This window comes from Triturus cristatus, chromosome 7 (assembly GCF_964204655.1).
Source record: "Triturus cristatus chromosome 7, aTriCri1.1, whole genome shotgun sequence".
NCBI classification, from domain to species: domain Eukaryota; kingdom Metazoa; phylum Chordata; class Amphibia; order Caudata; family Salamandridae; genus Triturus; species Triturus cristatus.
The window spans coordinates 776,194,356-776,220,020 of NC_140590.1; the positions used below are offsets into that span (position 1 = coordinate 776,194,356).

A 25,665-nucleotide genomic window follows, 5' to 3' on the forward strand; every position below is an offset into this window, starting at 1 on the left:
GCCAGTTGATGTGGTTTTAAGGGTTTCATAGCGCGGGGATACTCTGTTGGAGTAACCAGGCGCTCTACAAGCTTAATAATAATAATAATAATAATAATAATAATAGTAATGGAAGGAGATCATGAACAACCATGATTAACCTCTGTGCATTTTAATGGTCCACCACTAACTCCACTGATAAGGTAACAAGCATCGTTGCTCTCATACCAGCTGTGGTCTCGGTGAGGCGCCTGATCTCTTCATACCACGCGTTATTCTGCTCAGCGTTTTTTCTCCTCACATCGTGACGACGTGCAGCGGGTATTTGTCAGCACCTCAGAGCGTTGAGTAGGCGCACCAGCAGTTCTCCTCAGCGGGATTCCTTGATTTTCTCGGACAGCTCTATCGTCTCGCCTCTCATCCACACACCTCCTCAGCCCGACCAGTTTGCCCCTCCGGATGTCCCTGACAGGAACTCCTCTCAGGGGAGGGACTGACACTCAATAGAAGTGATAGAAAGAGGACTCCGTTTTTCCTCACTGTAGCTATGTTTAGCCTTTACTCAAGGGTGTCCTGGTAATAGTAATGCGTTTGAGTGCAAGTTCTGATTAACTTGTTTTTTTCCACAGGTATTGAGGGTGATTTGGTTGAGAGTCCAACGGTGAAGTTTTTTCTTTTTTTTTCTTCCAGGAGCATAGGAAATTCTTTTCTGCTCCTAATTAGCACATTTTCCCCTCACTATGGCTGCAGCAAGCATGAACCAACCACCACGATTTCTTAACGACTTAGGTGAGCCAGACATATCTTGGCGTAGGTGGCTATGGATTTTCAAGTCATATCTTATAGCCATAGGGGGAGGGAACTTTTCGTCAGTTAGGAAGCAGCACATTTTAGTTCACAACTTGGGTGTTCATGGAAGGAAGTTGTATGAAGATATAACAGGAAGAGATGTGAACGAAGAGTTAGAGGGGGAGTAAGTAGGAGTAGATGTATATGATTACACTTTAAGAAAATTGGAGGCACACTTCAGAGAGAAAATCAATGTCGTTTTGGAAAGACGTATGTTTTTTAAAAGGGCTCAAAGAAAAGATGAGAGAGTGTCAGCATATGTGGCTGTTTAAGGAGCATGTCATCTACCTGCGAATTTGGCACTCTCATGGTTTCTCTTATAAGGGACCAAATTGTCAGATGCACTAATGATCAAAAAATACAGAAGGAGCTGCTTACTAGAAACCCTGATTTGACTGAAGCCATCAGTATTGCCAAGGGAATAGAACACACAGCATTATACATCAGAGAGATGAAAAATGTGTTAGGGTCGATCAAGGAGAAGGAGGAGGAGGAGGTTAAAACCCTAGTCAGTGAAGATGCAGTGTGTAAGAACAGTGAAAGAAATAAGGAAGTTCCCCGCAATAAGTTGGAAAATGTTCGCTGCTACAGGTGTGGTAACCACAATCATCTAGCGCATAACTTGAAATGCCCGGCGAGAAACGTGGTATGCAGGAAATGTAATAAAAGGGGCCACTTTGCCAACGTATGCAAAACTGCAACTGGGAAAGAACACATGATAAATGGGCCTGAACCCAAAGGGGACGAGAGCAAAGACTATGTTTTTCCAACTAAGCAAGCGGAGGTGGAGGAACCAGTACAATATCCCACATGCAATATAACTCTAATAACGACAGGACTCCTGAGGCGGAAAGCCGGGAGTGAGGAAAACGCTGATTTTAAAACTCTTAAAAATTTGATTGTGATACTGTGTTTTGATTACCCCCCCCACCTACCTGCACTTTCCGGCATCTTGAACAGCGCTACACGCTGCAACGACCCCCCTCTTTGGCAGCCATTCTCGAGGGCGCGGCGCGTTAACCAGACACGCCCCCTCGGTTGGCCACGCCCCCTCGTCAGATCACATAAATAGTGCGCGCCGACGCCAGACGTCGCACTAACGACAGGACTCCTGAGGCGGAAAGCCGGGAGTGAGGAAAACGCTGATTTTAAAACTCTTAAAAATTTGATTGTGATACTGTGTTTTGATTACCCCCCCCCACCTACCTGCACTTTCCGGCATCTTGAACAGCGCTACACGCTGCAACGACCCCCCTCTTTGGCAGCCCTTCTCGAGGGCGCGGCGCGTTAACCAGACGCGCCCCCTCGGTTGGCCACGCCCCCGTCGCCAGATCACATAAATAGTGCGCGCCGACGCCAGACGTCGCACTAACGACAGGACTCCTGAGGCGGAAAGCCGGGAGTGAGGAAAACGCTGATTTTAAAACTCTTAAAAATTTGATTGTGATACTGTGTTTTTGATTACCCCCCCCACCTACCTGCACTTTCCGGCATCTTGAACAGCGCTACACGCTGCAACGACCCCCCTCTTTGGCAGCCATTCTCGAGGGCGCGGCGCGTTAACCAGACACGCCCCCTCGGTTGGCCACGCCACCTCGCCAGATCACATAAATAGTGCGCGCCGACGCCAGACGTCGCACTAACGACAGGACTCCTGAGGCGGAAAGCCGGGAGTGAGGAAAACGCTGATTTTAAAACTCTTAAAAATTTGATTGTGATACTGTGTTTTGATTACCCCCCCCACCTACCTGCACTTTTCGGCATCTTGAACAGCGCTACACGCTGCAACGACCCCCCTCTTTGGCAGCCATTCTCGAGGGCGCGGCGCGTTAACCAGACGCGCCCCCTCGGTTGGCCACGCCCCCTCGCCAGATCTCATAAATAGTGCGCGCCGACGCCAGACGTCGCACTAACGACAGGACTCCTGAGGCGGAAAGCCGGGAGTGAGGAAAACGCTGATTTTAAAACTCTTAAAAATTTGATTGTGATACTGTGTTTTGATTACCCCCCCACCTACCTGCACTTTCCGGCATCTTGAACAGCGCTACACGCTGCAACGACCCCCATCTTTGGCAGCCATTCTCGAGGGCGCGGCGCGTTAACCAGACACGCCCCCTCGGTTGGCCACGCCCCCTCGCCAGATCACATAAATAGTGCGCGCCGACGCCAGACGTCGCACTAACGACAGGACTCCTGAGGCGGAAAGCCGGGAGTGAGGAAAACGCTGATTTTAAAACTCTTAAAAATTTGATTGTGATTCTGTGTTTTGATTACCCCCCCCACCTACCTGCACTTTCCGGCATCTTGAACAGCGCTACACGCTGCAACGACCCCCCTCTTTGGCAGCCATTCTCGAGGGCGCGGCGCGTTAACCAGACGCGCCCCCTCGGTTGGCCACGCCCCCTCCAACTTCTTGTCCTGCTGCCATAAATCATGTGTCTCGGTAGGAAGCGCAGCGGACGAGCGCAGCGGGCGCGTCGATTGCGCGCCGAAGGCGCGCCTACGGCAAGCCCGTCTGCGCCCGTCCGCGACTGGCCGGGACTAGGGGCACCTCACTCTGCCCTACCTATCACCTACACCCCGGATCTACTTCGTAGCTACCAGGGCCCTTGGCCCATCTCGGCCACAACAAACTCCCGCATCTCGGCTCTTGGCATAACTCCCCCCACCCCCCTTTCTCGCCGTTTTCCAACAGTTGATACTATTCCTACGATATGTGAATCAGTTCCTTCGCCAATCCCTAAAAACTTCACTGCCCTCTACCTCAATACCCGGTCTGCTGTTGCCCACGCGCACGAACTTTCGGTCCTGCTGGACCTTCATGCTCCTGATCTCCTCTTCTTAACCGAGACCTGGTTCTGCGACGACTCCCTCCCTGCCCTCCTATCCACCTTACCGGCCTCCCACTATGCCCTTAGGGCGGATCGTTCTTCAGGCAGAGCCGGGGGCGGCGTGGCGGTCATCGCACGTACCGATCTCCCTTTTCAAATTCTATCCCTACCTACTATTGCCACCACCGAATTTCTGGTGATCCGCACAGTCTCCACCTCTCCCCCTCTAACCTGCTTCCTCACCTACCGTCCCCCCCAGTCCCCCCTACAGTTTCTCCCTGACTTTTTGGAGGTCCTGGCCACCATCACAGTCAACAATTCCTCTATCTTGCTCCTTGGCGATTTTAATTTCTGGCCCTCTGATTCCGCCGAATGTCCGTCATCAAAGGAATTTTCCGAAACCCTTCACTCCCTTAACTTTATATCTCATGTTCACTCCCCTACCCATATTAAAGGTCATCGGCTTGACCAGATCTGGTCCCTGAACTGCCCTGTGGAATCACTTTCTATTTCCCCTTGCCCTTGGTCTGACCACCACCTGATTTCCTTTCTCCTTCCTATTCTCCCTCCAGCTAAGCCCCCTCGGCCCAAAAACACCTGGGTCCGACCATGGGGCCGTGTCAACCTTGAGAATCTCTCCTCCCTTCTCACCTGCTCTCTTCCCTCTCTTCAGGGCCTTACCACCGCCTCCCAGGTTGATGCCATAGAGCAGTGGCTCTCCCATAGCCGCGACTCCGTTGCCCCGCTCAAGCGCATTACCTCCAAACGCGACAAAGACGCCAATCGGTGGTTTAATAAAGAGCTTAAAACCACCAAACTAACAGTTCGCCGCGCGGAGCGGGCCTGGAGGAGAAACTATTGCCCCATTTTGAAACTGGAATACACCAACATCCTGAGCCAGTACAAAAAAGGCATCTTGGAGGCTAAAACATCTTATTTCTCCTCCAAGATTCTAGCAGCAGAGAACCAGTCCAAGGAGATATTTACCATCGTCCATAACCTGCCGTTCTCGGACAGAACTACTCTAAAACCAGCCCCGTCCGAAGATCTCTGCCTCTCTCTCAATAGTTATTTCATTCACAAAATTGCCACCATCAAGGCCAACATCCCTCCACCTTCCCCATCTTTTGTTGATCCTCAATGTCCTCCCCCCAAAGGCGCACTGACCACCTTTCCTCCTATCACTCGGGAAAGTCTGACTTCCTTGGTGCCTTTGATCAAATCTGGCTCCCCGCTCGACCCCTGTCCTGCCCACATCCTCCGTCACATCTTTGTTTCTTGCCCAGACCCTCCCCTTCACCTCCTCAACAGCTCCCTTTCTCAAGGCATAGTTCCCAGCTCCTTGAAATCCGCTGTAATTGTGCCCATTCTGAAAAAACCTGGGGCAGATCCTTCTGTCCCAGCTAATTTCCGCCCCATCTCCCTTCTGCCATTTCTGGCTAAGGTGCTCAAGCGCCATGTCACCTGCGCTCTGAGTTCCTTTGTGGAGAAGCACGGAGCCCTTGCCCCCCGCCAAGCTGGCTTCCGCCCCGCACACTCTACGGAGTCCGTTGTCATGTCGGTTCTAGACACCCTCAGGGAGGGCATGGACACCAATCAGCACCAGGCCCTTGTGCTCCTCGATCTCTCAGCCGCCTTCAATACGGTGGATCATAACATCTTACTTTCCCGTGTCAGGGCTGCGGGGATCGGGGGGACTGCCCTGGTCTGGTTATCCTCCTTCCTGAGCAACCGCACCCAGGCTGTCCGCCTGGGTGACTTCACAGCGGACATCCGGAAAGTTCAGTGCGGGGTCCCCCAAGGTTCCTCTCTCTCTCCCCTCTTGTTTAATTTGTACATTGCCCCTCTGATTTTTTCTCTTCAACAGATGGAGGTCGCCGTATTTAATTATGCGGATGACCTCCAGCTGGTCTTCAATCTTTCTTCTTCCTCTGCTGTTTTTAATTTCCAAACTGTCATGCTTCATATCAGGGACTGGATGAACCACAACCACCTTAAACTCAACCCTGATAAAACCGAGCTGGTGTTGACGGGTGGTTCATCCAGTCCCTGGTCCCCTCTTTTTTGGCCTCCCTCTCTTGGTTCTTCTCCTGTTCCCTCCTCCTCAGTTAAAACTTTAGGCATAAAACTCAATTCTCAACTCACCCTTCACTCCCAGGTTAGCTCTGTGGTATCTTCCTCCTTCCTCTCACTGCGTACTATACGCAGGGTGTCCCGCTTCTTCACTTTCTCTGCCCTCAAACTCATCATCTTGGCCATGGTGGTGTCCCGCCTGGACTATGGGAACGCCCTGTATGCCGGTATTCCTGCATACAGTCTGCGTCGCCTACAACAGATACAAAACCAGGCGGCTCGCCTGGTTTTCAATCTCCCTAAATTTCACCATTCTACCCCTCTTCTGAAATCACTTCATTGGCTCCCTGTGCGAGCTAGAATTCAATTCAAGCTCGCATCCATCACTTTCTTGGCCCGATCGGGTTTGGCGCCAGCCTTCATCTCCTCTGAGATTGTTTCATACGTCCCCACTAGGGCTCTACGTTCCTCCTCCCAGTTCCTCCTTACCATCCCACGCTTCCGGAGAAAGAAGCTGGGGGGATCCAAATTTGCCATCCTTGCCCCCACCCTATGTAATTCCCTTCCCCTCGAACTTCGCTCCATCGCCCTCTACTCACAATTCCGCAAATGCCTAAAAACCCACTTATTCACAAAGTCCCTTGAATAAATGCTCCCTCTGCCCTCCCTGCTTATCACCTCAGTCCCCGTTAGCTATAGCGCCAAGAAACCGCTGGTATACGTGCGCTCTAAAAGTACTTTCAAACTCAAACTCAAACTCAAACTCAACTCTTGATTGGGTCAGTATTTAGGTGTTCGCTGATTCATGCTCACCGTATACACTAATAGAGAGAAAACTGTTTGAGGAAAAGTTTAGTATACATAATCTGGTTGTGGAGACCGCTGACATCCAACCTGGTGGGTATAACAAGGAGCCCATTCCTTTAGAGGGCATGGTAAGAATGTGAATATCCTTCAAGGGCAGACACACTGTAGGGAAGGCATACATCACCAAGAAAGGTTCTAGTTTGTTGGGTTGGAAACACCAAAAGGAACTTGGCATTACTCTCGATCCCAACAATATTGATCAAGTGCTACTAGTAGGACCACCTGAGGTAGGCAGCAACATCACCAAGGAATTCCCAAAGGTGTTTACGGAACAGTTGGGAAGATTGAAAAATTACGTGCACAAGATCACCCTCAAAGAGGGAGCAGTCCCTGTGGCTCACAAAACCAGTTCGGTACTTCTCCTTATGAGAGAATCGTTAAACGGGAAGTTGCAAAAACTGGTACAGCAAGGGGTGATAAAAGAAACAGAGCTCTGAGTGGTTGCCACCCATTGTTCTTACCACCAAGGATAATAGGAAGAACATTCGTCTATGTGTGGACTTAAGGGACCTCAACGCCAACATCTGGGTGGACAGGCATCGCTTACCAAGGATACATGAGATGCTGAGCACCATACATTACGCCAAGTACTTCAGTGTCTTGGACTTATCATCGGCGTACCACCAGATCACCTTACATCCAGACTCCCAAATTTTGACTGCATTCACCACTCCGTTTGGCAATTTAAAATTTCTGAGAATGCCTTTTGGACTTGCATCTGCCACTGCGGCATTCCAAAGAATAATGCAACACATATTGGGAGAGTGTGTTAGAACTTAGTGCTTTCAAGATGACACACTGATATATGGGTCTTGTAAAAGGAAGTACAATCTCAATCTTAGAAATGTTCTAAGCAAGTTAAAGGAAGCAGGTTTTACCACAAGGAAAGCAGGTGTAAGCTGGGGGTCACTTCAGAGGACTATTTAGGTCACACCATTTCAGAGGCGGGAATAAAACCTAAAGCAGATTACGTTTGAGCGGTACACAGAGCCCCTAGACCCACATCCAAAGAGAAGAATAACGTCATTCCTGGGGTTGGCAGAGTATATGGCCAAATACATAAAACATTCCTCTGTCCTCACTCAACCCCTCAGGAACTTACTGAAGAGAGGAATAACGTTGGGATGGGAGGGGTAGCACGATTCTGCATTTGAGGAGATAAAAAGATCAATTGCTAATTAGGCCTGGGCATAGTTCGCGAAGTTTTGCTACGCGGAACTCCGTGAAGTTCCGCTAGTGGCGAAGTGCAGTGCGAACTGCAGTTTGTGCTGGTAGTCCTGCCACTCGGGTAGGAATTCTACCAGAGCGTCAGCTCGCGCTCGCAAACTTACCATTCGCGCTCGTGAACTTACCGTTCGTAATCGCGAGCGGGGAAAAAACTCTGCTGCACATTGCGAAACTGAGTTTTCTGCACTCCGCGAACTCCGCGGAGTGCAGAAGACTCTGGGAACGGAGCTAAGTTCACTGCCCAAGCCTATTGCTAATGCGCCCCACATTGGCAATTTCAGTGTTGAGAGGGAAACCATTCTTACCACAGATGCCAGCAACAAGGGTATAGGAGCCACCCTGTCACAAAGAATAGGCAACCAAGAGAAAATTGTAGCATTTGCCTCCAGGACACTTACAGGTTCTGAGGCCAATTACTCCGCAGTAGAGAAGAGGCACTAACATGTTACTGGTCCATCACCCACTTCAAATTTTATTTGTGGGGTCTACAGTTTGAGCTAAGGACTGATCACAAACCCTTACTGTCCCGGTTTGCAAAAAAAGAAATGGAGAACACCACGCCCCGCATAGCCAAGTGGGTCTTGGGACTCCAAACTTTCAATTTCAGAATAACATATGTGCCGGGTTGCAAGAACAGTGCTGCAGATTATTTGTCTAGGGCTCCTGTGGTAAAGGAGGAGGGTTGTGAACTCATGGAGAATGCCATTTTGGAGGTCAGCGTACTGGCAGTGTTACAAAGTCAGTGGGAGTCCATTACAGAGCAAGATCTAGAGCTCAAGGCTGTTAAGTGGTTTATAGTCAACAGGTGGCCCAACAGATGCAGGGATCTACCAGAGGAACTACAGTGCTACTGGAATGCAAGGGAGGAGTTATCTGTAGAGGGGGGATATTGTATTGAAATCAGAAAAAAATGTGCACCCTGAAGGCCTGAGTGACCAAATATTGGATTTGGCAGCACATGAAGGGCATTTGGGGAGGAGTCTCAGTAAGTCCATGCTCAGATCAGATTACTGGTTCCCCTTCATGGATCACCTCATGGAAGAGAAAATCAGGGACTGTCAGGCATGTAGTCTGAGTGACAAAACTAAATGTCTTAGGCATTACCCTTCATCTGTGGTGGAAGTACCTACTGTTCCGTGGAACAAATTGGGTCTTGACATAGCGGGACCCATACAGGCCATGGAGCCACAGAGAAATTTCTCACACTAGATCTCACACAGATTTGTCAGTATTGTCAATACTAAGACCCTCACGAGTTTCTTTACTGAGGAATTCTCCAGGGAAGGTATCTCCGAAACTCTCATTACGGACAATGGTGTCCAATTTGTGTCTGAAGAAATGAAAGACTTTCTTAAGGATCTTTCCATTCCTCACGTGTGTACGCCTTTGTGTTGGCCCAAGGCCAACGGCAAAGTAGAAAGAGCTAACAGAATGTTGAAAGAGTCCATTCAGTTAGCTGTTGCCTTGGGGAAACCCATAGAGTGTATGGTGAGAGATATGTTATGGTCTTACCACACTACCCCCAATGCCACAACAGGACTGTCCCCATTTGAAATTTTAAGGGGGAGAAAGGTGGGATCCAAGCTTTCTCCCAGTTGACTGTTCAAGAACAAGATGGTCACCATTGACCCGGAGGAAAGGTGGTGAGACAACAAAAGGTATACAAAGACATATACGACAGGAAATGGGGCACTAGAAGCAAGGCCTGGGGAATAGGACAGTGGGTACTGTTAAGGAAGCCGCAGGTGGCAAGCAGCAAAGGCGACAAATTCTATGAACCTGAAACGATAAAGCAAATCAAAAACAATGTGATGGTTCTGGAAAATGGTAAAATGTGTAGCATGGATAGAATTATTGAGTTTCCCCCAAATTTGATTCCTTCTGAGATAGGTGAAGAGGAACACAACTGAACTAGTCAGTGGCACAGATCAAGAGAAAAGGGTGTGTAGACCTGTGCGTTCGCCCAAATGGCAAAAAGATTACATAATGTCATAGCTTTAAGGTGTCTCAGTTGCATAGCACTGCACAGTATTTATGTATATCTTATTTCCCCTGGGTGTCTTTCTCTTTCCTCCTGACCTCCCTCACCCTTTCCCTGCTTCTCCCTTCTCTCTGTTTTTCCTTTTGGGGAGGGAGATGTGTTATAACCTACCTTGGTCTCTCCCATCCTTTCCACCCCTCTTCTCTTTCCCCTGTTAGCCTCTCCCATGGAACTCTGAGTGAGAGGCAATTTAGAATGTTGGTGTCCCTGCTGCACTGGCAAGCTGGAGGTGATTCATCAAGTTACTTAATAAAGAAGTTCAACTTACCTTCTTGCATCTTCCATTACTTCAGATACTATAGGAAGTCTGGAGAAACCAATTTCCTCCTCAGGAAGTTTGTGCAGGAATCCCTGTTTTTGCCTTCTGGCTGCCCTTATTGCTGCACAGAGCCCTCAGCTGGGGCTTGCATTTGTTACACTGCTCTTGTGATGTGGCGTTTGCTTCTAGTGAAGGCTGCTTGTTATTACTGTTTCAGGTCTAACGTGGGAGGAATGCAAGCAGCAGTGTCCGCAGGGAGTGGTACCAGCATGCCACAATTCAGAGGACACCGTCACCATTTCAGGCCCCCAAGTGAGTATCAAAAGACCAAGAATGTTCAGATGATAAACCAGTTTCTACTAAAAGCGGGAGGGACATATAGCTCATAGCTGACCAAGGGAGGGATGCTCATCTCAGCATAGAGTAATGGAGGAAGGTACAGCATTGTGCTGAGCAAGTGGCAGATGTGCAGCTCTGTCCTTTCAAGGGAGGGATGTGCAGCTCATTACTGAGATGAATATGGATGTTCACCTCAGCGCTGTGCTGAGGGACATGCAACTCTGCTCTGACCTAAAGGTGTGATGTTGACTCAGCTATAAGGCAAGAGAGTGATGTGCCACAGGTTTTCACAAATGTCATAGCTCCTCACAGTCGGTCTCCTGAGAGAAAGATCAGACCCTACCAATACCATGAAAACAAAGGGATACATGTGTGTGAAGAGCAGTCATAGTTATCCTTTCTTTCCACAAAGACAACTTGCCAACATTGGCCAACATCTCTGGTCGCACTCAGTTGCTGAAATTCCCCATGCCTAGGCCACCAACGATGAGCAGGAGATCTCTCCCTTGATTACCCGGTCTCTCCTATAAGAGAGCATCAAACCTTCACCACCCTTTTAACAAGTCAATAGGGATCAGAAGAGAGTTTGGCTTCCGCCACCCAGTGACCATTGATGGAGGACTAGTATCTTCCAGATGGCATAAGTAGTAATGTTGAAGATACTAATATAAATTATGTTGTTGTTCCAAACACAGGCTTCAGTATCTGAGTTTGTGGCAAAACTGAAATCCGAAGGAGTGTTTGCCAAGGAAGTGCAGAGTGCAGGTGTGGCCTTCCACTCGTACTACATGGCTTCCATTGCACCCGCACTGCTTAGTGCCCTGAAGAAGGTAAGCATGCCCTGCACATTCAACAGTGCCCTGTGGTTGAATTCGGTTTTGCATTCTTTAATCTTGTTATTTGTGCAGTATGTCTCATCCATTAGTGCAGCTAATTTCTCAGACTCACATCTGGAGTTAAGATACATGAGGCAGTGATTCTTTGCTAATTGAACAGCAGCTCTTGAGCCCTGGACTGTGAGGCTGAACCACCACCACAGAGCAACAGAGAGAAAAGAGAATAGGATGAAGAGAGTGCAGTTAAATGCAGTGACATACAGAAATGGAGGGCAGAATAAAAAGGTTTAGGGAACTGAGGTGAAAACACGTAGATCAGGATACTTCCTGGCAGTGTGACTAATAATACTTTTAATACTACACTATGCATGCTACAAATGATGGCAAATGCAAGATGGCTCCCTGCCAGATCCACTTCGAAGGGCCTGTCACACACAGCGGTTACTTGGCCGCAACATCAGGTACTGAGATTGTTTACCACTGGTGTCCCAGCACTGGAGCTATCACAGCTCTGCCAGCTGAGCACCAAGTGCTCCCCTGTAGCACTTTACAATGGTAGACGCCAGTGAGCAGTCCCAGGCCTACTCGGAGAGGTGGTTTGGGGTTACGGAGCCACACAATGAGCCCCGCAGAGAGACTGTCCAGCTAGTCCTTGAGCTTATGAAAAAGAGATGTACTTTATTCTCTCTACAACTCTGTTGCACATAAACTCTACCAAATGACATCTGCAGTAAGGAAAAATAATATTTCTACACAGCAATATCACTAGCTGCTAGGTACTTTACTACACTGGGGGAAAACCATGCTGGTTCTCCTCACTCTTGATTTACAAGTGTTAGCTTGCTATCCCACCTTGAATCAGTGAGCTCTTTGATCAGTCTTGTAAATGTTCAGTCTGCCATGTGTTACACTCTTTCTTACCCCTGCCCTTCAGATGCCTTTGTCTGGTGGAGCACATCTGTTACCTGCATCACTGGAGTAAGTCTTACAGGAGCAGCGCTTGTGTCTTCGAATGTGAGGGCTTAGTGTGGTTTCTCCTGATTGTCCACACCCTCCTTCCTAGACACCACCGCGGGTGCCATAGAGGGCAGCAGTCCTGGCTGGAGAGTGTAGCATAGCGTCCCGTAAGCACAACCAGGCCCCTGCAAACGTGTCTCCCAAACGAGTAGCGAGTCGTGTGATTGAGATATATATATATATATATATATATATATATATATATATATATATATATATATATATATATGTGTTTGTGTGTGTGTGTACATATGTGTGTGTGTATATGGTGATCAAGATCGCTGTGGCGATCGAAACGCGTCTGGGGCGGACACTTGTCTGTTTCACTTGGGTGAATATGAAATAAATTATGGAACTTTGAACCCGTGCTGACCCTTTGGATTCTTTGGGATACGTTGTGGTCCGTACTTGTGGTGTTTCCCTCTAGCTGTATATGAGTTCCATTGAGGCACAGGATAGGGGTCAAAGGTCAGAATTAGCGCACATCAGCATGGTAGGTTAGACTTGTAGAAGTAGCTCTGAGTCAAGTCAAGCCAGTAATACTTAATTCGATTTTCTTTAAAATCATTAAAGCTCAAATACAGCACATTTGAATTAATTAAAAACGTTGTACATAAAACAAATATTAAGCTCAGTGGATACGATAAAACAATTATACAAGATTAAATAGCCTTTTTGTGACCAGACACCACCCCACCCATTGTACAATATAACAATTGTTCAAGTCTGTCTACCATCATCTAGCCCGAGCCCTTCAGACACCATCACAGATAATGAAGAGTCTTTCTGACACTGTACACAGCCCAAAGAAAGCTTGACATACTGCAACAAATCTCCATGGTGGACAAGGTTTGTAAAAACAAATATTCTGGGCTGTATTGTGAAAAATTAAATGGCCTTAACAGAGGCAAAATGTAGCGCTTCCTCTGATTGGTTTATAATTTACAGAAGGGCACTATAGGCATAGTAGTCGGAGAAGACTCGAGATCAGGTGGGCAGGCCAATAATATGGGGGACCAATCATCAATAACAGGAAAACTGGGGAGACGATGGAAAATGCCCAGTCCAAAGCGAATCAGAACAAAATGATGCCTAGGGTTCAATATGAGTTTAAGATGGGGCTGCATGTCATAATTAATCAACATGGATTGATTCCTCGAGACACTAGGCTCGGAGTCATTTTAGTCACACGAAGCGTGGTATCCGGCCGCCCTGACATGCAGTGTGTGACACATTGGACACAATGAGTGGTTCAGACATGCTGGACACACAAGAAGCTGCACAACTGCGCTGGTCAAAGCTGAGTGGGTCTTCCATGCTGGACACACGATAGGCAGCACAGCAACAGTGGACACATGATGAGTGGCACACAATGAACAGCAGAGCTGCCCTGGGCACACCTTCTATTCCCTTATTGCCAGTTATTCTGGTTGGTCAATTTCTTTGGGGGCACCTCCATCTCCTTTTCTTAGAGCATCTAGATAGAAATTATAGGGGTCATTTGTGAGCGCAGTATGCACATGTCTGGGCGCTGGACTGACAAAGCTTTATTAAAGGTCACTTCTTATGCTGGGCAGCACCACCAGAGGACCAAAAGGCACACCCTAGATACAAGATCAGCCCTATATTACAAAAGAGATTACTGTCTCAAGTCCTAACAACTCCCAACTAAACTAATGCAGTGCTCCTGTCAAGATCAAAAGGTCTTGATTCACCCTCCACCTGCTGCTGCTTTTCAAGAGCTGACTTTGGCACCATGATCCTACTCCTCACATTCTGGTGCTTTACAGAAGTTTCTGAGATGCAAGTCTGGAAGGCATTACTCTCTCCACTTTAAACAGAGACCCAAGATGGAACCCACTGTGTCCATAGAACAATACTCCACTAGTCCTTTTGTTGTACACTGAAGCATGGAGACATGCACCCTTACTGACAGTATCTTCACGCATACAGTGATGTAGCACAGGACCGCTAACATGGCGAGGCCAGCAGGCCTTTCACCCATGCAAGCACCAGGTAAAAAGGTCTAGTCTGTAACGAGGAATGAATGCATGCAGCCACAACGGTCAGTTCCTTATTGTTGGCTTAGCTGACAGTAGCCAGGCTCATAAAAGAAGGCACGCTTGGTGAACCCCTCCAGGCCACATAACTCCACTTTAGGCCATTGTATCATACCCTGGAGTTCTCAGCACAGTTATGCATGAGGATCATGTGTGCTGAGGACATACCAGAAATGCAAAACATTCCAGAGACTCGTGTGCAGGCTCATTTAGGGCAGAGGCTTATGTCCATTCCTGTCCGAACCCTCTTTTATTAAGGACCTCAAAAACAACTGTTGACGGATTCCTCCAGATTCCTCCATAGGCAGGAAAAAAAGCTTTCCAGGGGCTATAAATTTCGGATAGTGTGGCTAGTTTCACCTGCTGCAAGTAAACACTAAAACTGGTGCTTTCTTAGGTGGGTTGAAGCAAGGGACCGGCAATGAACATGTTATATAAAAACATCAAGAGATAAGAATTACATTTCTGGGTTACTAGAAAGTCTGAGATCTGAGACTTTGGTTAGAAATCTGTGGGTGAAGGGAAGAACATCATGTTCCATCACTATTGCTCACCAACATCGTCCAAATCAGCATTTGTCTGCAATCTTCAAACAGTTTGTGAGTGATATTTTGAGGAGAGTGTCGTGTTCAGCCACCTGCCTTAACACCTCCCCCCCCGCTCCCATCGATGCATCAGGTGGTACAGGGCTGCATGATGCCCTCCTCTCTGATGCGCAGGAGATACAAGCAACGCCAGACTGTACCCTCTGATGTGCGTGTGGTAAGATGCAGTTGTTGGACTCAATCCCTTGTTGAAAAGACAGTACAGATTTAGGTTACTTCACGGTGTGCTGTGCGTGTGGTAAATAGCAGCTCCACACTAAACTGCTGTGCACCGCGTACAGTTGTTAGATGTTTTGAAGCCTCTTGAAGGGATAAGCTGGATTTTCTTGTTGTGTGTTGTAGGTAATTCAGAGTCCAAAGCCGCGCTCTCCTCGGTGGATCAGCACCTCCATCCCAGAGTCGCAGAGGGAGAGTGAGCTGGCTCAGTTCTCATCTGCGGAGTACCATGTCAACAACCTGGTGAGCCCGGTGCTGTTCCAAGAGGGCCTGGTGCAGATCCCTGACAACGCGGTGGTGGTGGAAATTGCCCCTCATGCTCTGCTGCAGGTACTGCTACATATGGATCAAGCTTGGGAACATCCGCAATTACTGGCTAGCCTTGGTGAAATATGTTGTTCCACACACGGTTTCCGATAACCTCTGTACATGTCACCATTTTGTTGTGCTTTGAGGTTTAGTGCATTAGCCACTGGCCTGAAGAAGCTTTGACACGTGAGACTCTTTCACACAAATTCCACTACTAAGGACCAAATGTACTAACTACCATCAGCGGTGTCACATATATTTAGCGAGTTGTGTGGTTAGCTCTTTAAAATTGTTGACCCTATTAAGTCAGTTGCTCCGTTTTCAATTAGGATTCCACGCTCTTAGTGTCGGTGGATGTGAGATCCTCAGCGCAGGGCCAGAGGGCCCTCATGCTTACTGATACTTTCAGACCATATTTTGGTTGGTCCTTCTACTACTTGCCTTAGGCAATGAGCAGCAAATAGGTGGCTGGTTAGAGGCTAAGAGTGGGACAAGGGGTCACACCTGTGGTGTTGTCATGGTGCCTAATGCCACTTCCGCTACCTCTGGCATTTTGGCAAAAGAATATCCTTGAGCATGACGAGGAAGAGCCAGTCCTTAGAGAGATGCAAAACCCTTTTGTAGGAGTCTAACTGGCAGAGTCCTGCTGGAAGTTTTGGAACCCTTAGGATAACTATCTGGTCAGCTCTTGCAAGAGAGGAAAAATACATTGTTCTTCCAGAATCTGATATCATTGACAGGGACACTGAGGGACAGGATTTGGTAATCTGGGAATTTCATAGACTGTGGGCGGGACCCTGCAGATAAGACGGGGAACCTCTGAGCTGGTTAACCCCACTCTAGGGTTTCATAAGGGAAATAAGGATTTTCTCAAGGCTACTAAGTGCAGTCTAGCCTTGCCATTCAGTGAGGTGTATGTTTATTGTGCTGCTACAGTAATCATAAATCCCAAACTGAAGATATTTCACATACCTCCCTGGCCTTTCACAGAGCTTCCTGGTCAAGGTATCAATTTAACAAATTAAACTAATTGGATGCAGCACTGTTGGCACCTTTCACATGTAGACCTTAAAGGCAAATGTGAAAGGCTGGCACATAGCATATAACCGTATGCTGTCTCGACTCAAAGATCACTTCCTAGACGCTTCCCACAAATCCTTAACAATAGCGTGGGTGTGGCTTTTGAAACCAGGAGGGACCACCTCAGCAACATACAACAATACTGACAAGAATCAAAAGAAATGTAGTGTTTGCAGGGGATGGGGGATTTACACTCAATTCCAATCAAAGCTGATTATCACCTGGTGAGCTTTTCCCTTCTAGGCCATCCTGCGGAGGAGCCTGAAGCCGTCATGCACGATTCTACCTCTGATGAAGAGAGGTCATCCCAACAACCTGGAGTTCCTTCTCACACACATAGGGAAGATTTACACACAAGGGTGAGTGTATTCCCGAAGTCACCTTCACATGATTCAAGATTTTTCAAAATTCCAAAAGCACAATGAATGTGTCCATTCTTGTAACATTATAATCAGCACAATTGTCTTATTAATACAACTACTCTTTTGAAGTATTAATCACTTGTATTTATATATTGCTTCACACCCCCCTTTCACATTACTATAGCTTAATTCAGCTTGACAATACCACTCCTTTTAATCTAAATTGTATTAGATTTTGTTATAGTAGAAGCATGGACAGTTCCAAAACACACACACAAAAGAAGACCATAAAACAAAAAAACATCGCCTAGTTGAGGCTGCCTCACAGTCCTCTTACCATTCCCTGCAACAAATCTTCTTTTCATAAGGTCTATACCTAGCAAGGGAAGACCCTAGTTCCTGGTACTTTACACCAGGTGACTACTTTTTACAGTTCGGAAGATGCTTAAAGTATTTGTACAACTTTACCTTTTCAATAGCCACAACATAAAAATGATGTTTACAAGTTTTACGTAACATGGAGATGCCCTTAAATAACTGAATGTTTCATCTACTCTCAAGTGACTTACTACTTTATAGGATAATTTATGCCACCACACTACCTAAAATAGATCCTTTCTTATTAAATTATCTGGGGAAAAGCAGTCGAAACCCTTTTTGGTTCAGATTTTTTTGATTTGCTTGGCATCATTTCCCTGTTCTACATACAAATATAACAAGCAAACTATGAATGTACTTTGGACCCAATGTGAATAGTTGGCAACTATCCACACTCCAAGAGCTTAGTGTCAAACTGTCAGATGCATAATATATCGTTGTTTACAGCCACTATTCACCCATACAGACAAGGTCAAATGTAAGATTGGGAGGACCTTGGCCTTATAGACTTTACTCAGGGAAAGGTTAAGCAATACGATATAATGTGCTCCTTATTCTTCTTTCAATGCAAGTGTTTCACCTACATGATGAGTTTTAAGTGGTCCCTAGATAAGAATCAGATTTCCTGTGTTTTAACAATTGTTCATAAAGATTACAATATCACTTCCATCAATCAGGCCCAAGGCACATTGTTGTAAACATTATGATATTGAATAGGTTGCTGTTTTTATGTGCACAAAATGTGAGCTAAGCCATTTTTAATAGCAAATCTACTGGAGTGAGGTTTGAGATAACCACAGCATCTGCATGTAGAAATCTATGTGAATAGGTTCATAGTTTCATTCTTGAAAGGTAGGTGTTTGTCTATGTCAGGCACAAAGATCACCTAGAACAGGGAGACCATCAGTGGGACTATTAAGCAGTATTGTCACAAGCCAGTATTTACTGGGGTGTGTTTTCTGGTAGCCACCTCTCGTGTTTGTGACTTGTGTTAATTATCAGAATCCATGACTGCTTGACCAAGTTAAAAACAATACACTTTGTTATTGGCATTTCATTGTAATCCATATACATCACAAAATTAGACTCAGAAGATTATTAAATTGATAATAAGAGCAAAGTTTGTTATTATTTATTATTTTATTGGTGGTATTTCTGAAATACAAACTTAGCCTTATAGCAATAGGTACAAACCTACATGAAAGCATATGAAGAGATGCAGGTTTATTTACAGCATAAATTGTGGACAATTGTCCGAGGACATAGAGAAAGGGTTACATAGAGGCGATGAAAGAGTCTTTTGTGCCTGAATGTTGAGCATGGGATCATTGCTTCCCGAACATAAATGCAGAGGTCCTTGTCCGTGATCCCCGTGATGTCTTTGTGCTGGGTGGATAGGCGATATGTGAGTCGTTCAGCATCAATTAACACCTTCCATTAGGTTGATGCTTAAAGTGGTCCTGTATCGGTGAGTATCTAGCTTGAGGTCTAGCCTATTTATGGCTCATGCAGGATGGACCTTAATACATGTACATAGGCTTTACAAGACAATCTTCTATAGATAACACTATTTGATAAACTGGATCCTGTTTCTTATGGAAAGAGGTGCCTTGGAATCTGTGATAGATGCCCGTTTTATTACAAGAGATTCTTGTTCTAGACTGTGAATTTCAAGGACAAACACCAATTTTAGTCAGATTTACAAAGAGTTTATTTAAACCCTGAAGCAGGCCATGGGCAGTATGTAAGCATAGTAAGCATTGTATCTCATCTTTATGTCTCATCCCACATGTTTCTTCTAGATGCTAGCCTGCGGGGGCTTAGATTAATGTCAGGGTGTCTGTTGCTAACACCTATCTCTCTTTGTGCCTTTTTAGGATAAATCTCGACTCTAATAATCTGTTTCCGCCTGTTGAATATCCTGCGCCAGTAGGAACGCCTCTCATCTCTCCCTTTATCACTTGGGATCACAGTCAGATCTGGGATGTCCCAAAACCTGAAGATTTCCCAGCAGGCTCTGGGGGATCTAACTCAGCCACTGTATTTAATATTGGTACGTATCTGAGGAAACCTGGTTGTAATAATAATACTTTTAAAAAAGCACCGGAGCCCCGCACCATGGTCAAAGCAGCAATGTGAATAAAAAGACTCAGGGCCCAGTCTGAGGAATCCTACATGAGTTTGTGTTATCGGGGTGCATCAACTGGGTTCATATACCTGGCACTTGTATAAAGATAGGCTAGAAATAGGAGATCTCAGTGCTTAAAGCCTGAGGCTCAGTGATTGGACTTGTTGTGATAGGAGACCCAGTGTGAGTGTGAACGCTGGGGTTTGAGTGATCGGACATGTAGTGTGTTCAGTCTAAGGGATGGACGGTCCTGCTCTTTAACCTGCTGGTTTGGTGGAACAGGACTTGAGTCTGACGTTTGGGAGACTGAGTGCTTGAATTCTGAGTAAGGGTAATTCAGCACTTGGATCCTCAGGGATGAGAAGCCCATCATTATGCGCCTGAAGGGCCCGTGGAATATGAGAGATGTGAGAGTGAGCATTAACTTCCAGTGATTGGAATGCTTGGATCTCAACAGTTAAATAATTCGTTATTGGAGCTTGAGAGATGAGATGCCCCGTGGCAGGAGTTTGAGTGATGGACGCATAGGGCATAGAGTCTGAGGGCAGGAGACTCAGAGAGTGAGTCTGAGGTATGAAAGCCTGTGTGCTTCGAGTTGAAGTTATAAGTAGTTCAGCGCTAGAAGTGAGAAGGTGAGTGCTAAAGGTTTGGCTGATTGCATGATAGAAGGGTTAGTGCATAGATGATGGGAGGAAAGTGCTAAATTAAATGACGGGCAAGTGAGAGCTAAGAGTGTGAGGCAGGGAGTGGGATTGCCAGGTCTGTTGGTGAAGGGAAGAGGAGTACTAGCTCTCTGGTTGATGGGTAGTTTGGGTGATTGGTGTGTTTGCATGGTATTAAGGTGAATGCTTGAATTTGAGTGGTGAGGGTTGATTTGCTACTGGAAGATAGAAGTATTTCCTCTTCAGAGGAGGCATGCCTTGGTTTTAGAGAAAGTGTTTTGTGATTTTTCAATAGAATTTTGTGATTTTTCAATAGAATTTTGCATGTATTCAATCTACAGATATCTCCCCGGATTCACCTGATTACTTTCTCATTGGGCACTGCATCGATGGGCGATTACTTTACCCAGCAACTGGGTACCTGGTGTTAGCATGGCGGACCCTGGCCCGGAGCCTGGGTGTAGTCATGGAAACAACTCCCATCATGTTTGAGGATGTTACCATCCATCGTGCAACAATCCTTCCTAAAGCAGGTGAGTAGGAACCCTGGGTCGGGAGGATGTAAATTGAGGCCTGATAGGTGGGACACCATTCACAACCGCAGATGTTGGAGTGAGCGACATAGAGGTGTGAGTGATGGAGAGTTGATAGTAAAAACGCTTAGCTGGGAGTTGGTGGCACAATAACAAAGTTTAGATGAGTGTGCAATATATAATGAGGTGGAGTATAAGTAGAGTTGAAACTGTGATATTTAAAAAATGTAAGTTGAGTGCAAGTATCTGAGGTTAATGGAGAGAAAGAGGAGATGGACGAGAGGATACTGGTGGAAGAGTGATGATGATGACAGGAGGTAGGGCAGGTCAGGATTGTGAGTGAGGTGTAAAAGAGAAAGCAGTGCACTACACGAAAAACAGAGATACTGCTCTTTTAGGTCTAATCTAAGGTCCAATCTCTCAACAGGTTCTGTCCAGCTTGAGGTCCGTTTAATGCCAGCATCAAGCCAATTTGAGGTCTCTGAAGGTGGAAACCTGGCTGTGAGTGGTACGTAGTGATATATATTTAGAGACAGTGCGCCGGGTATCTCCTACAACAACAATATTCATAAGACCACCTTGACTCTGGACAACGAGAACCCCAGAAACGTAATTGGTGCCTAGAATGCAAAAGCACCACGTGACCATAAACATGGAAGTAATGCGCTGTACACATATTTGTAAGCAAACGTAACAAGTTGTGAGTCACTTGCAATCTAACTTTTTTTTTGTTCTTTTATTAGGTAAAATCTGCCTCTTGGAAGAAACTGCATTAAACAACTTCCGTAACCAGCTTAGTTTCTCACAGGACATGCTTCCTGGCAATGGCTCTCAATTCCAACTCACGGACAAAGACATTTACAAGGAGCTGCGCCTGAGAGGTTATGACTATGGACCAACATTCCAGGGAATTTTAGAGTCCAACAACACAGGTAGGCTCATAAAGAAGGTACGATGGGAAGTGGTGGTAGGTGTACAGGCTCATTGCTAAAGACTATCAAAACCTATGAAGAGCGAATAAGTTATCAAAGTCATTAAGAATAAAGTTGATATCTGCGGAGTAATTTGGAAAGTCTGCCTAATGGACAGTGAAATCATTTAAGTTCCTGGTTTATGGACAAGAAATAAAACTGTGCACTTCATTGTGAATTCTCTGTGTGCATTTGTTATTTTCATATTCTAGCTCTTTTTTTGTAGACTCTGTTAGGTAACCCATGTGTGAAGCCTTTTGCCAGTCGTGGGATTTCAACCAGTGGTACTTTCCATGGACTTTTAAATCCGTGCTTACAACATTATAAATGCATCTGTAAATCCAATAATGCAGTGTGTTGGTAGCTAAAAAGCATGGATTGGCTGAATGTGTCACATGACTCTTGCCAGTTGTGTTTGGACAGGCAAACATTTAATTATTTCTCCAAGGTACTGTTTATCAACTTTTAAAAAGTACAATGTTGTGAAAATTATAATATGAAGGTTACAGAGGACACTATCGCTCACTTTTGCACTTTTGGTTGAATCGTAGCTGTCAGGTAGCTCCAACAGTGTTACTTGTCAATTCTTCTATTTCACCCTCCTGCATTAAGCATCCTGGCAGATGTAGTTTCAATTTTTCTTATATAAGCATGACCTACTAGTCCTTTTGCCTACAAGTAACTTGAGCATCCACCTTGTCCTTCACACCAGGTATCAAGCCTATGCTCCTCAATGCAAAGCATTTGAGTGTACCACAGATCCATATTGCAAAGAATCTGTAAAGAAAATAGCAGCCTTCAGTGCTGTAGACTTACGTGCTGCACTGTGCTCAGACACAGTTGTTTTTCTTCAAAAACGAGGTTTCGATTTCCAGGTGACACCTGAAACCAACAATGCACCACAGCTTACACCTCAATTGTTGTTAATTGGAACCCATCTGCAGTAACTGGGAATCAGCAGAACACCACAGACAGTGAAGAGGTGATGATTCAGGATCTGTACATAGTAGTCGGAAAGATTCACAATTGTTTACATAGTGGGTGCTGCTTTCTAAGCCCAGCCCTGCGAGCAAGAGGAGCTATGACGTTGGTCAGTCTGATATGTGGTAGAATTATGTTCCAGATCCTGGTTGCATGGCTTGAGAAGGCTTATATTCTAATTGTGTCTGTGTGTAACCCTTCATTTCCAGTCTGGCAATGTCTTTTTTATGGTGTATCACTTGCCTTCTGTGACAGTGATTATGTTTTGGCAGGTGAAATGGTGTGCTAGTTTTTACTACCATATAGACACTTGCTGTTTCTTCAGATCTTTTCTTGCTGACAAATTAGAACACGAGATTTAACCGTTTTTATTTGATCGAGAACTGTTTGTTATTAGTTCTTAATTGTTGGTTGGGTCTAGCATGAAGCTTGTCAAATGTTGCATAGTCTTTTTTAGTGATTTATTATTAATTTCAATGCTTCGAATTACTTAGTGCAGCAGCTATGAACGACACCCTTCAGGGCCTCCCAGGCAACTGCAATTTTAGTGCTTCCTATGGTATCTGTCATAGAATCCTGCATTTTGTCAGGGACACATTTGATTACATCAATATCTTTATGAAGGGCCCTATCAAGGACCCTTTTTAGTGAAAATAGCGACCAATTAATGCAAGGAGTGGTAAAAGGGCAAATTATGTGTTTGCCTGTTTTGCAAGATCTTTGGTAATTGGCTCTTCTCAAGCCCTAATAGCATAAATGAGACTCACCTCCATCTTTGCTTTAAACACCCAGACAAGGATTGCCTGTATGTTTCACAAAATAAAGTTAAATAGGAGAAAATCATCTATCCATGCTTTCCAGTTAGCTGAAATCCTGGCCAGTGGCACCTCTTAGTCTGGGAGCAGGTCTGGTTATGCTGGCAGATTACTGAGTGCTTCTACATCAGAGGCACTGCTTTTTACTCTGTCCTTGCTGATGAAAAACTGTTTGGCGGGTCAGTGGCGTGATGCCAAATGATGCCCCCCCACGAAATGTGATGAGGGAGCCTTGAGTCTCTCATATCTCACAGATATTCATTAAACGTGGGCTGAATGGGTCCCATTTGAAAGGTTGAGGGCCCCCTAGAGGGTACCTCCACTGTAGCACCTGCAGGGGCCTGGGTTATGTCCATGTAGCTGGTGAACCAGGCAGTGGAAGGGGGTTTGCTCCAGGAACTGAGCCCAGAGCAGGGCTGAGTCACATGAGCGGGACTGACCTTGCTTGACTGGGTGCGCCAATATTAAGTACACTAGCAGGAAGCTGTCCTCCTTTCTAGGGCTTGCTGTCCAATAGTGAGGGCACAATTGTTTACTGTGGTGTGACTGAGTTTTTTAGGGTGTTTTCACTGATGTTGCTTGGTGCACCAGTCGCCCAGTCATTCTGGTTGACTGGTGCACCAAGCAGTGGATGGAGCTCAGTCCCTTGGGCAGATTTGATATTGCTCAGAGGTGATGCTGTGTTCCTATTCTGGGTGCAGTGCTCTGTAACGTATTCCTACTGGTAGGAAACTGTCCCGCTTCTTCTCATTTGTGTCAAATATTATAGGGACCCTGAAGCTGTCACATAAGCAGATCAAGCAGTGCTATGAGAGGCCTGGGTCTGTTACAGATTATACTGTGCCCCACAGAACTCCCCCGTCCACCATACAAAGGCTGTAGAAAAATAAGCTATTACCAGTGTCATGGTTTAACAATATAATCTAAATGCATTATTTAATTCAAGATTATGGGTTTTGAGTTAGTGTTACCCTGGTCTGCGCCTTGAGACCCTCACGGGTGATTAGTGCGCTCTACAAATGTTTGATTGATTGATTGAATGCTCACATGTTTTTAAACTATTCTGAGAAGAACGTTTTGGGGTATGGAGTATACCAAGCACATGAATTTATAAAGGGTACCTGGCTTCAGACTGGAAGGTGAATGTGAGAATCTTCTGTCCTTCTTCTTCACAGGGGACCAGGGAAAGCTGTTGTGGGACGGGAACTGGGTGACTTTCCTCGACACCATGCTACAGATGATAGTGGTTGGACTGGCAGGTCGTAGCCTGCGTTTACCTACGAGGATTCGCTCTGTGTGTATTGATACCATCTCGCACCAAGAATGGGTTTGCGAGCACGGCGACGGTAAACAAGGTATACTCTTGTGGGCTCCACTTTGAGCATAGCCCTAAGAAATGTCCTTCTCTTCAGCCCATGTAGGCTGCTTTTCTCTTGTACTATCTCCTTTGAAAGATATTTACTGCGTCATCTGCCCCAGTTATGAAGTCTCCCGTTGTCTTGGATGGAAGCAGTGGCATAGCTTGGGAGGTGACGGGGGCGGGCACATGGTTGGTTGCCTCGGGTGCAAAATTCTTAGGGGCGCAAAATTCCAAATAAAAATATTGTGCTCTCTAACCCGTGACCGTTAGCACTTCCAAAGCTAACAGTCCACGGGTTAGGTAGGTGTAATACTTTCTTTAAAAAATGTGCCCCATGCGCTGGCCACCCACGCTAATCCACTGGATGGCAGCCTCCACTCAAATAGTGTTGAGACGAGAATTGTATACTTGTTGCTTGTTCCATACACCTCAACTCTGACCTTCCTTTTGCAGCTGTGAAAGTGGTTGTTAATCGTTGCTTGGACAACATCGTAGCAGGAGGAGTCCAGATCGCAGGATTACATGCCACAGTAGCCCCACGACGCCAGCAACAGCAGACGCCTCCCACTTTGGAGAAATTCATCTTCATTCCCTACTTCGAGGAGGAGTGCCTCGCCTCTGATTCTTGGCTCCAAAGCTTACATACACTCTGCAAAGGTAGCATGAACCTAGCAATTCTGTACTCAGCCCCCATTGGCTAATCCTTTCCTGGATATTTACCTCTTGTCTGCTAAAGGCGAACATAGGATGACAATTGGCAGACCACATCAGTAGCCTTTATGTATTCTTGGTTCCCTGTGAACAATTCGCCAGCTAATGCTTGCATCTTGGCAATTGGCTTTGCTAAAAAGAAAGTCGAGATTTTAATATCAACCTGCCAAAATATG

At 46.0% G+C, this 25,665-nt stretch overlaps 1 protein-coding gene across 1 annotated transcript in view; it reads left to right on the forward strand.

Moving 5' to 3' along the window:
• FASN (fatty acid synthase) overlaps positions 1-25,665 on the forward strand; it is a 180,040-nt gene that overhangs the window by 82,563 nt on the left and 71,812 nt on the right. Inside the window, exons 12-21 of the mRNA XM_085617568.1 lie at positions 10,344-10,438; positions 11,161-11,295; positions 15,326-15,529; positions 16,832-16,947; positions 19,206-19,381; positions 20,460-20,651; positions 21,079-21,159; positions 21,395-21,583; positions 24,594-24,773; positions 25,232-25,435. Of these exons, the coding sequence (XP_085473694.1) occupies positions 10,344-10,438; positions 11,161-11,295; positions 15,326-15,529; positions 16,832-16,947; positions 19,206-19,381; positions 20,460-20,651; positions 21,079-21,159; positions 21,395-21,583; positions 24,594-24,773; positions 25,232-25,435 (1,572 nt within the window). The remainder of the gene's footprint in view (positions 1-10,343; positions 10,439-11,160; positions 11,296-15,325; positions 15,530-16,831; positions 16,948-19,205; positions 19,382-20,459; positions 20,652-21,078; positions 21,160-21,394; positions 21,584-24,593; positions 24,774-25,231; positions 25,436-25,665) is intronic.